This window comes from Scyliorhinus torazame, chromosome 19 (genome assembly GCF_047496885.1).
Source record: "Scyliorhinus torazame isolate Kashiwa2021f chromosome 19, sScyTor2.1, whole genome shotgun sequence".
NCBI classification, from domain to species: domain Eukaryota; kingdom Metazoa; phylum Chordata; class Chondrichthyes; order Carcharhiniformes; family Scyliorhinidae; genus Scyliorhinus; species Scyliorhinus torazame.
The window spans coordinates 82,929,349-82,945,731 of record NC_092725.1 but is presented as its reverse complement, the minus strand read 5'-3'; the positions used below and the strand labels follow the sequence as shown (position 1 = coordinate 82,945,731).

Below are 16,383 nucleotides of genomic sequence, written 5' to 3'. Positions count from 1 at the left end.
GAGGGAAGAAGAACAAAATGGCGGCGGGCGGAGACCAGGCAGTGTGGATGCAGTGGGCGCAGGAGCAACAGGAGGGTATCCAGCGCTGCTTCAGGGAGATTAAAGCGGACCTGCTAGAGCCGATGAAGGCTTCTATTGTTAAGCTGTTGGAGACACAGACGGCCCAGGGGCTGGCGATCCGCGAGGCTCGACAAAAGATCTCCGACAATGAGGACGAGATCTTAGGCCTGACGGTAAAGGTGGAGGCGCACAAGGCGCTCCACAAGAAATGGCAGGAGCGGTTTGAGGAGATGAAGAATCGGTTGAGGCGGAAGAATCTGCGGATTCTGGGCCTCCCAGAGGGGTTGGAGGGGGCGGACGTGGGGGCCTATGTGGTCACCATGTTGAACTCGCTGATGGGAGCGGGGTCCTTCCAGGGGCCCCTGGAGCTGGAAGGGGCCCATAGAGTGCTGGCAAGGAGGCCCAAGGCTAACGAGCCTCCGCGGGCGGTGCTGGTGATGTTCCATCGGTTCGTCGATTGGGAGTGTGTGCTCAGGTGGGGCAAGAAGGAGAGGAGCAGCAGGTGGGAGAACGCGGAGGTTCAAATATACCAGGACTGGAGTGCGGAGGTGGCGAAGAGGAGGGCCGGGTACAATCGAGCGAAGGCAGTGCTGCACAGGAAGGGGGTGAAGTTTGGCATGTCGCAGCCGGCGCGACTGTGGGTCACCTACAAGGACCGGCACCATTATTTTGAGTCTCTGGAGGAGGCATGGGCCTTTGTTCAGGCCGAGAAGTTGGACACAGATTGAGGGTCGGGATGGGCGATTGGGGACTGCAGTTGATATGTTATTTAGTTATTTTTTTTGAGGGGGGGCCTTTGCTTTGCTCTTGGTTCCTTTTCTCTGTGTTTTTCTCTTTCGGGTCGGTGAGGGTGGTTGGGGCGGGTTGGGCACTGTTTTGGTTGGGTTGGTCGGGGGGGCTCTTGGAGGGGGGTAGGTAAACGGAACAGGGGTGGTGGACGGCGGTGAGATGGGGCCCCGCGGGGGAGGGGGAGGCCCGAGTCGGGGGTGAGGGGTCTGGGCCTGTAAAAGGAGCGGCGTCAGAGGTGGCGGGGCTGGGTAGATGGAAAGCGTGGGCTTTTTCCCGCTCTGAAGACTGGAGTGGGCGGGGCCGGGGCGGGGAAGCGAGGTTGTTTCCCGCGCTTAAAATGGAAGGGGGAGGGGGAGAGCCTATGGATGGGGAACGGGAGAGGAGGGTGTGTCACACAATGGGAGGAGTCGAAGGAGAGGTGGGAGTGGCCGGGGTCAGCAGGAGTCAGCTGACTTGCGGAAGTTCAATGGAGGGAGTAAATCAGCTAGGATGAGTCCTAGCCCGGGGTGGGGGGAGGGGGGGGGGGGGGGGGGTGCAGAATCGAGTTGCTGCTGCTATGGTCAAGGGGAAGCTGGAGCGAGTGGGGGGGGGGGGGGGGGGGGTCGAGACGGGGGTATGCTGCTGTGGGGAACGGGCTGGGTGTGGGGTGCGGGCGCTTGGCTGGCCGAGGAGGGGTCATGGCTAGCCGGTGGGGGAGAGGGGCGGATAGCCCCCTGATCCGGCTGATAACCTGGAATGTAAGGGGACTGAATGGGCCGGTTAAGCGGGCACGCGTGTTCGCGCACCTGAAGGGGCTCAAGGCAGATGTGGTTATGCTCCAGGAGACACACCTGAAGGTGGCAGACCAGGTAAGATTGAGGAAAGGGTGGGTAGGTCAGGTGTTTCACTCGGGGCTGGATGCCAAAAATCGAGGGGTGGTGATCTTGGTGGGAAAGGTGTCATTCGAGGCGTCGAGTATTGTGGCAGATAATGGCGGTAGGTACGTAATTGTAAGTGGTAAGTTGCAGGGAGAGAGGGTGGTACTGGTCAATGTGTATGCCCCGAATTGGGACGATGCGGGTTTTATGCGGCGTATGTTGGGTCGGATCCAGACTTGGAAGTGGGGGGCCTGATAATGGGGGGAGACTTTAACACGGTGCTGGATCCGGCACTGGATCGCTCCAGGTCTAGGACGGGTAGGAAGCTGGCGGCGGCTAGTGTGCTGAGGGGGTTTATGGACCAGATGGGAGGGGTGGACCCTTGGAGATTTGCAAGGCCGCGGGCTAGGGAATTTTCATTCTTCTCACATGTCTATAAGGCTTATTCCCGAATCGACTTTTTCATTTTGAGTAGGGCGCTGATAGCGAGAGTAGAGGATACTGAGTATTCGGCAATAGCTATTTCGGACCACGCCCCGCATTGGGTGGACTTGGAGATGGGGAGGAGAGGGACCAGCAGCCGCTGTGGTGCTTGAAGGTGGGGCTGTTGGCGGACGAGGAGGTGAGCGAGCGGGTCCGAGGAAGTATAGAGAGGTACTTGGAGACCAACGACAACAGGGTGGTCCGAGTGGGGATGGTATGGGAGGCGCTGAAGGCAGTGGTGAGGGGATAGCTGATCTCCATTAGGGCCCACAAGGAGCGGAGGGAGCGAGGGGAGAGGGAGGGGCTGGTGGGGGAGATGGTGAGGGTAGACAGGAGGTATGCGGAGGTGCCCGAGGAAGGATTGTTGAGGAAGAGGCGCAGCCTCCAGGCCGAATTCGACCTGGTGACCAGCAGGAAGGCGGAGGTGCAGTGGAGGAAGGCCCAGGGGGCGATTTACGAGTATGGGGAAAAGGCAAGCATCAGCTTCGGAAGCGGGACACAGCTAGGGAGATCGGGGGAATTAAGGACAGGGGAGGGAGTGTGGTGCGGAGTGGGGTTGGCATCAATGGGGTCTTCAGGGACTTTTACGAGGAATTGTCCCGATCTGAGCCCCCACGGGAGGAGGGAGGGATGGGCCAATTGAGGTTTCCAAAGGTGGAAGAGGGACTGGTGGCGGGATTGGGGGCCCCGATTGAGCTGGAGGAGCTGACCAAAGGGATAGGAAGAATGCAGGCGGGGAAGGCACCGGGGCCGGACGGTTTCCCGGTCGAATTCTATAAAAAATATATGAACCTGTTGGGCTAGTTGCTAGTCAGGACCTTCAATGAGGCAAGGGAGGGGAGGGCTTTGCCCCCGACGATGTCCCGGGCAATGATCTCCTTGATCCTGAAGCGGGACAAGGATCCCCTGAAATGTGGGTCTTACAGACTGATTTCCTTGCTAAATGTAGATGCCAAGGTGCTGGCGAAGGTCTTCAATTGTGGATTATGTGCCGTAGTTCATCCATGAAGACCAGACGGGGTTTGTGAAGGGGAGGCAGTTGAACGCGAATGTGCGGAGGCTTTTGAACGTTATCATGATGCCGGCGAGGGAGGGGGAGGTGTAGATAGTGGTGGCGATGGACGCTGATAAAGCCTTCAATAGGGTAGAGTGGGGGTACCTGTGGGAGGTGCTGAAGAGGTTTGGGTTTGGGGAGGGGTTTGTCAGGTGGGTTAGGCTGTTATATGAGGTCCCGATGGCGAGTGTGGCCACAAACAGGAGGAGGTCCGAATACTTTCGGTTGCACAGAGGGACGAGGCAGGGGTGTCCCCTGTCCCCCCTGCTCTTCGCACTGGCGATTGAACCCCTGGCTATGGCACTGAGGGTGTCAAGGAACTGGAGGGGTTGGTGCGGGGTGGGGAGGAGCATAGGGTGTCGCTCTATGCGGACGACTTGCTGCTGTATGTGGCGGACCCGGTGGGGGGAATGCCGGAGGTAATGAGGATTCTTAGGGAATTCGGGGACTTTTCGGGGTACAAGCTCAACATGGGAAAGAGCGAACTGTTCGCGGTTCACCCAGGGGACCAAGAGAGGGGGATTGGCGAGCTCCCACTAAAAAGGGCAAAGAGGAGCTTCAGGCATTTGGGAGTCCAGGTGGCCAGGAGCTGGGGGGCCCTGCATAGGCCTAATTTTACAAGGCTGGTGGAGCAAATGGAGGAGGAGTTCAAGAGGTGGGACGCGTTGCCACTTTCCTTGGCGGGTAGGGTGCAGTCAATCAAAATGACGGTGCTCCCAAAGTTTTTGTTCCTGTTCCAGTGCCTCCCCGTGTTTATCCCGAAGGCTTTTTTTAGGCGGGTTCACAGGAGTATTAAGGGGTTTGTGTGGGCGCAAGGGACTCCAAGGGTGAGAAGGGTGTTCCTGGAGCGGAGTAGAGATAGGGGGGGACTGGCGCTGCCCAACCTCTGTGGGTACTACTGGGCCGCTAATGCGACGATGGTGTGCAAGTGGGCGATGGAGGGGGAGGGAGCTGCATGGAAGAGGCTGGAGACGGCGTCTTGTGTGGGTACGAGTCTGGGGGCGCTGGCAACGGCGCCGCTGCCGCTCCCTCCAAGGAGGTGTACCACAAGCCCGGTGGTGGCGGCTGCCCTCAAAATTTGGGGGCAGTGGAGGCGAGCAGCACGGTTCGATTCCCGTAACAGCCTCCCCGAACAGTCGCCGGAATGTGGCGACGAGGGGCTTTTCACAGTAACTTCATTTGAAGCCTACTTGTGACAATAAGCGATTTTCATTTCATTTCATTTCATTTCATAGGGGGGGAAGTTGGGGCCTCGGAGTGGACCCCAATTCGGGGGAACCACCGGTTCGCCCCAGGGAGAACAGGTGGAGGGTTTTCGGGGTGGCACAGGGCAGGGATACGAAAGTTGGGGGACCTGTTTGTGGATGGGAAGTTCGCGAGCCTGGGTGAGCTGGAGGAGAAGCACGGGCTCCCCCCGGGGAACACCTTCAGGTACTTACAGGTAAGGGCGTTTGCCAGACGGCAGGTGGTGGAATTCCCGCGGCTACAGCCACATGCAGTACAGGACAGGGTGCTCTCGGGGGGGGGGGGGGGGGGGCGGTGGGAGTGGGGAAGATCTCGGAAACGTACCAGGTGATGCAGGAGGAGGAGGAGGCCTCGGTGGTGGAGGTGAAAGGTAAGTGGGAGGAGGAGTTGGGAGAGGAAATTGAGGAAGGGACGTGGGCAGATGCCCTAGGGAGGGTGAACTCTTCCTCATCGTGCGCGAGGCTCAGCCTCATACAGTTTAAGGTGCTGCACAGGGCACACATGACCGGGACAAGGATGAGCCGGTTTTTGGGGGGTGAGGACAGGTGTGTTAGGTGCTCAGGGAGCCCAGCAAATCACACCCATATGTTCTGGGCATGCCCAGCGCTGGAGGAATTTTGGAAGGGCGTAGCGAGGACGGTGTCGAGGGTGGTAGGATCCAGGGTCAAACCGGGCTAGGGGCTCGCAATATTTGGGGTGGCAGAGGAGTCGGGTGTGCAGGAGGCGAAAGAGGCCGGTATTCTGGCCTTTGCGTCCCTGGTGGCCCGGCGAAGGATTCTTCTTCAGTGGAAGGATGCGAGGCCCTCAAGCGTGGAATCCTGGATCAGCGATATGGCGGGGTTCATTAAATTGGAGAAGGTGAAATTCGCCTTGAGAGGGTCGAACAAGTGTTCTTTAGGCGGTGGCAACCGTTCTTAGACTTCCTGGCAGAACGGCAGACATTGGTCAATGGCAGCAGCAACTCGGCAGGAGGGGGGTTTACTTTATAATTATTTTTGTTATTGTTATTTACACTGAAGGATCTGATGGGGTGTATATACCTCTTGTGTCAAGTCGGGGTGTTAATGTTAATTTATTATTTATGTACGGGGGGAGGGGGGTATGGAGGGCTGCTTTTCTAGACTGTGTTTTGTCCTTAACCCTGTTGGGTTCTTTTTTCATTTTGTTATTGATATTTTATGAAAACCTGAATAAAAATTATTTTTTTAAAAAAGAGAAGGATTTCAGTTGCAGGAACGAACAAAAATGGACTATATTATTATACCTCTTTGCGTGTGTTGTTTTTTGAAACTAAAAAGTATATTTACTGTGTGCATTTCTTAAAGGATGGTGAAAAGGTGAAAAATGAAACCATCTTGAAGTTGATGGGTTTTTTTTGGGGGGGAGGTGTCATGAAATGTCGTTTTTAGAAATGTTTGGCTGCTCATATTACTGCAGTGATGTCAGAGTGTGGGTGGAGCTGGGCTGTCTGTCAGCTTTTTACTTTCGTTTTAGTCTGTTTGCTGCAGAGTGTGTTTTAGTTTTGTTTTCAGTGTTGGAGCTGAAGCCAGACAGAGCAGGTGTACTGTTGTTCTCTCTGCCATCAAAAAACTATCTCTTGATCATTTGGTGAATTCAGAATTATAAATGTTCTCAGTAGTGAATGTAAACCTAATGTGCTTCTGTTAAAAGGTGTTTCTTGTGTCTTCTGGATGTTGTTTGGGAAGTTATTAAGCATTACTTAGTGTTGTATTTTTTGGGGGGTTGTATTTGAATTAATGGTTGCTAAGATGTTCACTTTTGTTTTAAAACGATTAACTTGAGTTCATAGAATAAACATTGTTTTGCTTTAAAAAATACTTTTCCATTTCTGCTGTACCACACCTGTAGAGTGGGCCGTGTGCTTCCCATACCACAATCTATTAAAAGTTGTGGGTCAGGTGAACTCCATGATACACTTTAGGGTTCTCTAAACCCTGGCACATAACAACAGGAAGAGGAACCTCAGCAGTACGTTCATTTTGATCGTCTGCACTCTACCCACCAGGGAGAGTGGGAGTGTATCCCATCTCTATAGGTCCTTGTTAACTTCCTCCGCCAGGCTGGTCAGATTCCATTTGTCCAGTCATGGGCTATCTGGATCCCCAGTTAGAGGAATTTGTTTTGGGCTAGTTTGAATGGGAGTCCCTCCAGCTCTGTCCCTCCCCCATTTGGGTTTACCAGAAAAGCCTCGCTCTTGCCCAGGTTGAGTTTGTAGCCCGAGAAGGCGGCAAAATCTTTCAGGAACTGCATGATTGCTTTCAGGCCTTTCTGTGGTTCTGAGATGTAGAGGAGCAGGTCATCCTGCATAGAGTGAGTCTCTGTGCTCTCTGCCTCCTCTTTGAATGCCCTTCCAGCATTTTGTGTCTTGCAGAGCAATCGGCAGGGGTTCAATTGCTAGGGCAAACAGGAGCGGGGACAGTGGGCATCCCTGCCGTATGCCTCTGTGCAGCTGGAAGTATTCAGAGCTGGTGGTGTTGGTCCGAACGCTCGCCTTGGGAGCGTTGTACAGGAGTTTCACCGAAGAGGTGCTCCTAGCCCAAACCGCTCCCGTACTTCAAAGAGGTACTTTCACTCGACTCTGTCAAAGGCCTTTTTTGTATCCAGGGAGATGATCACCTCCGGTGATCGGGCGGGCGTCATAATTACATTTATCAGCCACCTGATGTTCACAGTTAGCCCATCTGGTCCTCTGCAACCACTCTGGCACGCAGCTCTCCAGTCTCTTGGCCAGGACTTTGGTGAGTATCTTCACGTCGACATTACGCAGCAAAATTGGTCTGTACAATCCACATTCCATCGGGTCTTTGACTTTTTTGGGTATCAGCGATACGTGGCCTGCATTAGCACAGGGGCACTGTGCCCATCGCTATTGAGTCTGTGAACATATCCCTTAGGTGTGGGGTCAGCGCAGATTTTTATAGAAGTCCGCCGGGAACCCATCGTCTCCCGGCGCCTTCCCTGCCTGCATGGAGCTGATGCTCTCCATGATTTCTCCCAGATCTGTTGGTGATTCCAGTTCCCTCCACCTGTCCTCCCCACAACTGACATGAGCAGTCCATCGAGGAACCGTTTCATCACCGTGTCCCCGTCGGGGGGCTCGGAGGTGTACTGCCCTCAGTCGAAGGTCTCAAATGCCAAGGGCATCAAAGGCCACAGGGTGCGAGAAGCAGCAGGCTTCCCACCTTTGATGTGCATCCTAAGGACATACCTAGATGTAATGGCAGAGCATGGAAGTTTAAGAAGATTGAGGATCACTGAGTGGGCACTGGGGGGGCACTGAGGGGAGGCGACACTTTCTGTAGCTCGGGACAATGAAAGTTTCAAATGATCACCATTAAACACCTGGGGCGGGCTCTCCGACCCCGCGTCAGGTCGGAGAATCGCCGGGGGGGGGGGGGGGGCGCGAATCACACGATGCTGCACTGACGCCGGTCCCCCGCGGCGATTCTCCCCGCGCGATTGGCCAAGTGCCCGTTGAGTTCGGCCGAGTCCCGCCGGCGTCGTTCTCGTGTGGTCCTAGCTGGCGGGACCTCGGCGTTCATGTTGCAGGGGGGCGGCCTGGTTGGGTTGGGGGGGGGGGGGGGGGGGGCCTCCACGGTGGCCTGACTCGCGATCAGGGCCTACCGATCGGCGGGCGGGCTTATCCCGGTGAGGGCCTATATTCCTCTGCGCCGGGACCCTGTAGGTCTCCGCCATGTTGCGTGAGGGATGGCGCGGAGACGGCAACCCACGCGCATGTGCGAACTGGCGCCAGCCATGGCGCGCATGCGTGGACCTGCGTCACCCATGGCGCGCATGCGCAGACCTGCGTCGCCTGTGCTGATGCCCGTATCGGCAGCTGGAGCAGCGTGAGGCTCTCCAGTGCTGTCTTGGCCTCCTGTGTGGCGCAGGATCGCTGATCCAAGGGGCAGATGACGCCGTTTTAAAACATTCCGGCATTTATGACGGTGTCAACACTTAGCCCCAGGATCGGAGAATCCCGCCCCTGATACATGTGAAGATCTCTGTCACGTTATTCTGCACCCCCCACTTCATGCCGGCAAATACCCCCCAATTGCTGTTATCAGCCCCCCCAAGTGAGCAACACCCTGCTGAGGGGACGCCAAAGGCCCCACTTCAAGCCCTCCCAATTCCGCCTTCAGGTCCCACCCCTCGGCAGTGCCAATTTAGCACTGCCCCATACATCCTGACAGGCTCAACTTGGCAGATGGCACAGACAGGGTGCAGTGCCTGGGCACTGTCCAGCCATGTCTCTGACCACCCTAGGGCTACAAAGGCCTCTGAGCTCCCAAAATGGTCATCACATCAATCCAGAGAATTCAAGTGGCTATGAGAAGATCCTCATTGAGGAATCCTTGCACTTTAATGTCTGAGTTGTGTCAGCTGTTTCTGGGGTGGAAAAGTACCTCCAGTGCAGGCATGTTGTTCAGGCATCAGAGGTCGAAAAAGACCAAGTCTAAAAAAAAAATGCTGTCAAAGCACCTGCTCTTTCTAGGAAGCACTTCAGAGTAGAAACAAATCCATCATAGAAAAAATGGGATCAGACAAGACATCTGCTCAAAAGAGGACACACTTCAGAGCTAATGGACCTTTAAGTGCTATAAAAACACAAAGCTAATCACTCCTTTAAGATAGCCTTCAGCTGTCAATCAAGAGAGTAGTAAAAGTCAATGGGCTGTGACATTCAATGTAAGCAACTAAGTACAAACACGGTGGCACGGTAGCACAGTGGCTAGCACAGTTGCTACACAGCTCCAGGGTCCCAGGTTCGATTCCTGGCTTGGGTCACTGTCTGTGCGGAGTCTGCACATTCTCCCCATGTCTGTGTAGGTTTCCTTCGGGTGCTTCAGTTTCCTTCCATAGTCCAAAGATGTACAGGTTAGGTGGATTGGCCATGCTAAATTGCCCTTAGGTTAGGTGTGGTTACGGGGATAGGGTGAAGGTGTGGGCTTAAATAGGGTGCTCTTTCAAAGAGCTGCTGCAGACTCGATGGGCCGAATGGCCTCCTTTTGCACTGTAAATTCTATTCTATAAAAGCAAGCATACTGTAATAGTGAAACCGCAGAGGCTTGTAAAATCCAATTGGTTGAGAAATTCAATCGGGATTCAATTACAAGGGGATAAAATTAGGCATACTGCAACATTGAAACCACCGAGCCTATTGAAACTTCAAGGGGAGTGAAATGCTTCTCCAAGAAACAAGCTTCAGAATGGCTCTATCCTGTGAGAGGATTTTAGGACAGACAGGCTGCAGCTGTTCATTGCCCTGTTATCAGGTGTTAAACGTGTAAGAAAGCAGGCCTCAAGGCGTCACAGGCCCAAATCGACCCCCATCCTGGGGCAGACCCCTGACCTGGGCCCTCCAGTCCATCCTGAGCCCCCCAAATCCCACCTCCCTTGAAAGGTCCCCCTCTGCACCCTGGCAGTGGCTGCTTTTCCCATGGGCACCCTCGAGGTAAGTATGAAGATGGTATCCACCTCCTTGCTCGCCCTCAAAGTCCACGGCATCTGGTCCCAACATTTATGGACTAGTAGTGAATCATGCTCAGGTGACTGGTGACTTCCGGTTGGAGAGGAGGGGGGTGGGGGGGGAGGAATACCCGGCAGCCACGGCATTTGACTTTAATTTCACTAATGAGAGTAAAATTAATGCAAATGAGCTGTGATCAGGATCCTGATCATGCCATGTTGGAGCATCAGAAACTGTTTTGTGCAAGGTGCAAATCTTGTTTCGGGGCTCTCTCGCAATTCTCCTGACACAGCAGGATTTGCGCTGGGCATGCCCGGAAAATCGCACCCACTATCATTTCAGATCGCTGAACTAATTCAACCTGTGCTTTTGCTGGTTTGGGGTGCTTGATATTGCAGAAACCATTATCTACCGCTGATGACCAATTGCATGAAAAGCACATTTACCTGAAATAGCTAACGAGTTGTAACAAAATATTATTTATCAGTTTATGCCACACATTGGTAACTGACAAAGGAATTTTTTATTCATATATGAGCAATTATGATGTGCAATTACTCAAACTATTCATACTAGTATATATACTACCAGCTCCTCTTTGTCCATTAAACTTTTTATTCACCTGATTTTTGTCCAGTTCACAGTTTTTGTATTCCTGTTCCCCCTGTTCCTGAAATGTGACAATGACGAAACCTACAAAAATATTCATCATGAAGAAGGCAATAACGATGATATAGATGATGAAGAAGATGGATATCTCCACTCTGTAGTTGTAAATTGGACCAGCATCTTCTGTATGAGAATCAATGGCTCGATAAAGCAACCTGCATGCATAAGACAGGAGAAATACATTTATAATTTAACCTGAAATGAAGTAAGTTTCTTGTTTTGTATTCATTATGTTTCTTCTGATGTTTTAGACTCTTCCCCTTTCATATAGTTGCATCTTGCAACTTAGTTTGTCTAGGAAATCAGAAATTGTAGATATCTTTACAAAGGCTTTCAACTGCTCCTACCTTCATCTAAGCACAGTAAGAAGTCTTACAACACCAGGTTAAAGTCCAACAGGTTTGTTTCAAACACTAGCTTTCGGAGCACTGCTCCTTCTCAGGTCAATGAGGAGGTATGTTCCAGAAACATATATATAGACAAATTCAAAGATGCAAGACAATGCTTAGAATGCGAGCATTTGCAGTTAATTAAGTGTTTACATATCCAGAGATAGGGGTAACCCCAGGTTAAAGAGGTGTGAATTGTCTCAAGCCAGGACAGTTGGTAGGATTTCGCAAGCCCAGGCCAGATGGTGGGGGGTGAATGTAATGCGACATGAATCCCAGGTCCCGGTTGAGGCCGAACTCATGTGTTCGGAACTTGGCTATAAGTTTCTGCTTGACGATTCTGCGTTGTCGCACGTCCTGAAGAACGCCTTGGAGAACGCTTACCCGGAGATCAGAGGCTGAATGCCCTTGACTGCTGAAGTGTTCCCCGGCTGGAAGAGAACATTCCTGCCTGGTGATTGTCGCGCGATGTCCGTTCATTCGTTGTCATAGCATCTGCATGGTCTTGCCAATGTACTACACTTCGGGACATCCTTTCCTGCAGCGTATGAGGTAGACAACGTTGGCCGTGTTGCACGAGAATGTACCGCGTACCACCCACCAGGAACAGCTACTGCGTGTCCTTGCTAAGTATGTACCTGTCAGGCAGGGAGGAAGTGGTCGAGCAAGGGAACCGTGGTTTACTAAAGCAGTCGAAACACTTGTCAAGAGGAAGAAGGAGGCTTATGTAAAGGTGAGACATGAAGGTTCAGTTAGAGCGTTCGAGAGTTACAAGTTACCTAGGAAGGACCTAAAGAGAGAGCTAAGAAGAGTCAGGAGGGGACATGAGAAGTCTTTGGCAGGTAGGATCAAGGATAGCCCTAAATCTTTCTATAGATATGTCAGGAATAAAAGAATGACTAGGGTAAGAGTAGGGCCAGTCAAGAACAGTAGTGGGAAGTTGTGCGTGGAGTCCGAGGAGATAGGAGAGGTGCTAAATGAATATTTTTCGTCAGTATTCACACAGGAAAAAGACAATGTTGTCGAGGAGAATACTGAGATTCCGGCTACTAGACTAGAAGGGCTTGAGGGTCATAAGGAGGAGGTGTTAGCAATTCTGGAAAGTGTGAAAATAGATAAGTCCCCTGGGCCGGATGGGATTTATCCTAGGATTCTCTGGGAAGCTTGGGAGGAGATTGCTGAGCCTTTGGCTTTGATCTTTAAGTCATCTTTGTCGACAGGAATAGTGCCAGAAGACCGGAGGATAGCAAATGTTGTCCCCTTGTTCAAGAAGGGGAGTAGAGACAAGCCCGGTAACTATAGACCAGTGAGCCTTATTTCTGTTGTGGGCAAAATCTTGGAAAGGTTTATAAGAGATTGGGGGCGAAATTCTCCGGAAACGGCGCGATGTCCGCCGATTGGCGCCCAAAATGGCGCAAATCAGACGGGCACACGGGAATGCTCCGCATCTTTGGGGGCCGAGCCCCAACATTGAGGGGGTAGGTCGGCGCCGGACGAATTTCCGCCCTGCCAGCTGGCGGAAAAGGCCTTTGGTGCCCCGCCAGCTGGCGCGGAAATGACATCTCCGGGCGGCCGCTGACGGCATTCCCGCGCATGCGCAGTGGAGGGAGTCTCTTCTGCCTCCGTCATGGTGGAGACCGTGGCGGAGGCGGAATGGAAAGAGTGCCCCCACGGCACAGGCCCGCCCGCGGATCGGTGGGCCCCGATCGCGGGCCAGGCCACCGTGGGGGCACCCCCGGGCCAGATCGCCCCGCCCCCCCCAGGACCCCGGAGCCCGCCCGCGCCGCCTTGTCCCGCCGGTAAGGTAGGTGGTTTAATTTACGCCGGCGGGACAGACATTTTAGCGGCGGGAATTCGGCCCATCCAGGCCGGAGAATCGGGCGGGGGGGCCCGCCAACCGGCGCGGCGCGATTCCCGCCCCCGCCGAATATCCGGTGCCGGAGACTTCGGCAACCGGCGGGGGCGGGATTCACACCAGCCCCCGGCGATTCTCCGACCCGGCGGGGGGTCGGAGAATTTCGCCCAGGATGTATAATCATCTGGAAAGGAATAATTTGATTAGAAATAGTCAACACGGTTTTGTGAAGGGTAGGTCGTGCCTCACAAACCTTATTGAATTCTTTGAGAAGGTGACCAAACAGGTGGATGAGGGTAAAGCAGTTGATGTGGTGTATATGGATTTCAGTAAAGTGTTTGATAAGGTTCCCCACGGTAGGCTACTGCAGAACATACGGAGGCATGGGATTCAGTGTGATTTAGCAGTTTGGATCAGAAATTGGCTAGCTGGAAGAAGATAAAGGGTGGTGGTTGATGGGAAATGTTCAGACTGGAGTCCAGTTACTAGTGGTGTACCACAAGGATCTGTTTTGGGGCCACTGCTGTTTGTCATTTTTATAAATGACCTGTAGGAGGGCGTAGAAGGATGGATGAGTAAATTTGCAGATGACACTAAAGTCGGTGGAGTTGTGGACAGTGCGGAAGGATGTTGCAAGGTACAGAGGGACATAGATAAGCTGCAGCGCTGGGCTGAGAGGTGGCAAATGGAGTTTAATGCAGAAAAGTGTGAGGTGATTCATTTTGGAAGGAATAACAGAAAGACAGAGTACTGGGCTAATGGTGAGATTCTTGGCAGTGTGGATGAGCAGAGAGATCTCAGTGTCCATGTACATAGATCCCTGAAAGTTGCCACCCAGGTTGAGAGGGTTGTTTAGAAGGCGTACGGTGTTAGCTTTTATTGGTAGAGGGATTGAGTTTCGGAGCCAGAAGGTCATGTTGCAGCTGTACAAAACTCTGGTGCGGCCGCATTTGGAGTATTGCGTGCAATTCTGGTCGCCGCATTATAGGAAGGATGTGGAAGCATTGGAAAGGGTGCAGAGGAGATTTACCAGAATGTTACCTGGTATGGAGGGAAGATCTTATGAGGAAAGGCTGAGGGACTTGAGGCTGTTTTCGTTAGAGAGAAGAAGGTTAAGAGGTGACTTAATTGAGGCATACAAGATGATCAGAGGATTGGATAGGGTGGACAATGAGAGCCTTTTTCCTCGGATGGTGATGTCTAGCACGAGGGGACATAGCTTTAAATTGAGGGGAGATAGATATAGGACAGATCTCAGAGGTAGGTTCTTTACTCAAAGAGTAGTAAGGGCGTGGAATGCCATGCCTGCAACAGAAGTGGACTCGCCAACACTAAGGGCATTCAAATGGTCATTGGATAGACATATGGACGATAAGGGAATAGTGTAGATGGGCTTTAGAGTGGTTTCACAGGTCGGCGCAACATCGAGGGCCGAAGGGCTTGTACTGCGCTGTAATGTTCTATGTTCTATGTTCATGCGCATGCGTGGCCACGGACCTGGCCATTCTGTTTCTGTATAGGCAGCTTTGCGTGGAGAGGCTGCCTGCCCCCAACTGGGCGGAGCATTGGTGCAGGGGTGCCGCCAAATTTTTGATTGTAAGATCAGACAGATCTTGCCGGCATGGCCGCAGAATTAGATAATCCAGCCCTATGTTCTCTCATGAGAGCTGAATGACTTCTGGTTTGCGCTGGTGCTAGGTGTGGCACCCAGAAGCGACCCACCATATCACATACCCACCCACATATCAGAGATGCCCCCATCAGAGATCCCCCATATCAGAGACCCACCTTATATCAGAGAACCCCATCAGTCACCCCTGCCTAGAAGCTAAAGAGCAGTCCAGGCAGAAACAGTGAAAAATCACTGCTTTTTCACTTACCTGCCCCATACACCTGCTGTCTCAGACAGATGTCTAGAAAACAGCAGCTATTAGAAAGTCAAAACACATTACAAGGCTTTAAACCCCCTCAGATCCTTTGATCTGTAAAGCATCTATAGAGGTTCAAAGAAAAATAGCTTTTAGTAGGCTGCAATTGACAGGGTAATAGCTTCCAGATAGTCAGATGCCTGGATTGTTTCATTTCATTTATCTTTACGCATGAATGCATCTCAAATGCCCTGCTTTTGAACCTAAATGCAATGTTTATAAACATCTAGGAGTTAAGTGCTTTCACTTGCTCTTTTTCTCAGCAGAAAGCACTTAACTGTTTTTGATGTTGTCAGGAGCTGTCAATCATAGCTAGATGTTTACAAACAATTCGAGCTGCATTGGGTGGACTTGAAGGTGAATCGGGGAGGGGCCAGCGCCCACAGTGGAGGGTGGATGTGGAGCTGTTAACGATGAAGAGGTTTGTGAGCGGGTGAGGGCTGCCATTTGGGGATATGTGGAGCTGAATGACACCGGTGAGGTTTCGGCAACCATGCTGTGGGTGACATTGAAGGCAGTAGTAAGGGGGGAGTTTATTTTGATACGGGCACACAGGGATAAGACGGAGCAGGCGGAGATGGTGAGGTTAGTGGATGAGATTTTGTAGGTGGATAGGAGGTATCGGAGGCCCCAAGGCAGGGTTGCTGAGGGAACGGCAGAAACTACAGATGGAGTTTGGGTTGTTATCCATGGATAAGGCAGAGGAGCAGTTGAGGAGAGTTAAAGGGGTTGTCTCTGAATACAGGGAAAAGGCAAGTAGGATGTTGGCACATCAATTGAGGAAGCAGGAGGCAGCGAGGGAGATCGGGAAGGTGAAGGATAGGGGAGGGACGGTAGTCTTGACCCGGTGGGCGTGAATGGGGTGTTTGGGGATTTTTATAAGAATCAGTATGAGTCGCAACCCCAAGCTGGGGTGGAGGGAACGAGACATTTTTTGGAGGGGTTGGAGTTCCCGAGGGTGGAGGAGGACCTGGGAGTCCCCTTTGGGCTGGTGGAGGTGGTGCACGGTATGGGGGCGATGCAGTCTGGGAAGATCCCGGGCCCGGACGAGTTCCAGTGGAATTTTACAAAACGTTTTCGGGGGACCTGGGGCCCCTGCTGGTAAGGGCATTTAATGAGGTGAGGGAGCAGGGGGGTGTTCCCCCTTGACACTATTGCAGGCCTCGATCTTCTTAATTTTAAAGAGGGAGAAGGATATGTTACAGCATGGGTCCTACTGGCCAATTTTGCTGTTAAATGTGGAAGTCAAGTTACTTGCCAAGATCTGGCCTCAAGGATTGAGGATTGTGTGCATGGGGTGATAGGGGAGGACCAGACGGGGTTTGTTACAGGGAGGCACTTGTCGGCCAACATCAAGCGACTATGGAATGTTATAATGATGCCCCTGGGGGGACGAAGTGTGGAGTGGTGATCACCATGAATGCGGAGAAGGCCTTCGACCAGGTGGATTAGTTGTGGGAGGTGCTGGGGTGGTTTGGGTTTGGGCAGATGTTTGTTGATTGGGTCCGGCTGCTGTACCGGGCACCAGTAGCAAGTGTGCGAACAAACCGGGTGAATTCGGAA

At 52.6% G+C, this 16,383-nt stretch overlaps 1 protein-coding gene across 5 annotated transcripts in view; it reads right to left on the bottom strand.

Moving 5' to 3' along the window:
• Positions 1-16,383, bottom strand: part of cacna1c (calcium channel, voltage-dependent, L type, alpha 1C subunit) — a 1,623,635-nt gene that overhangs the window by 432,635 nt on the left and 1,174,617 nt on the right. For all 5 annotated transcript variants that reach the window (XM_072484617.1, XM_072484613.1, XM_072484615.1 and 2 more), the window contains one exon: positions 10,602-10,803. In XM_072484617.1, the coding sequence (XP_072340718.1) occupies positions 10,602-10,803 (202 nt within the window). The remainder of the gene's footprint in view (positions 1-10,601; positions 10,804-16,383) is intronic.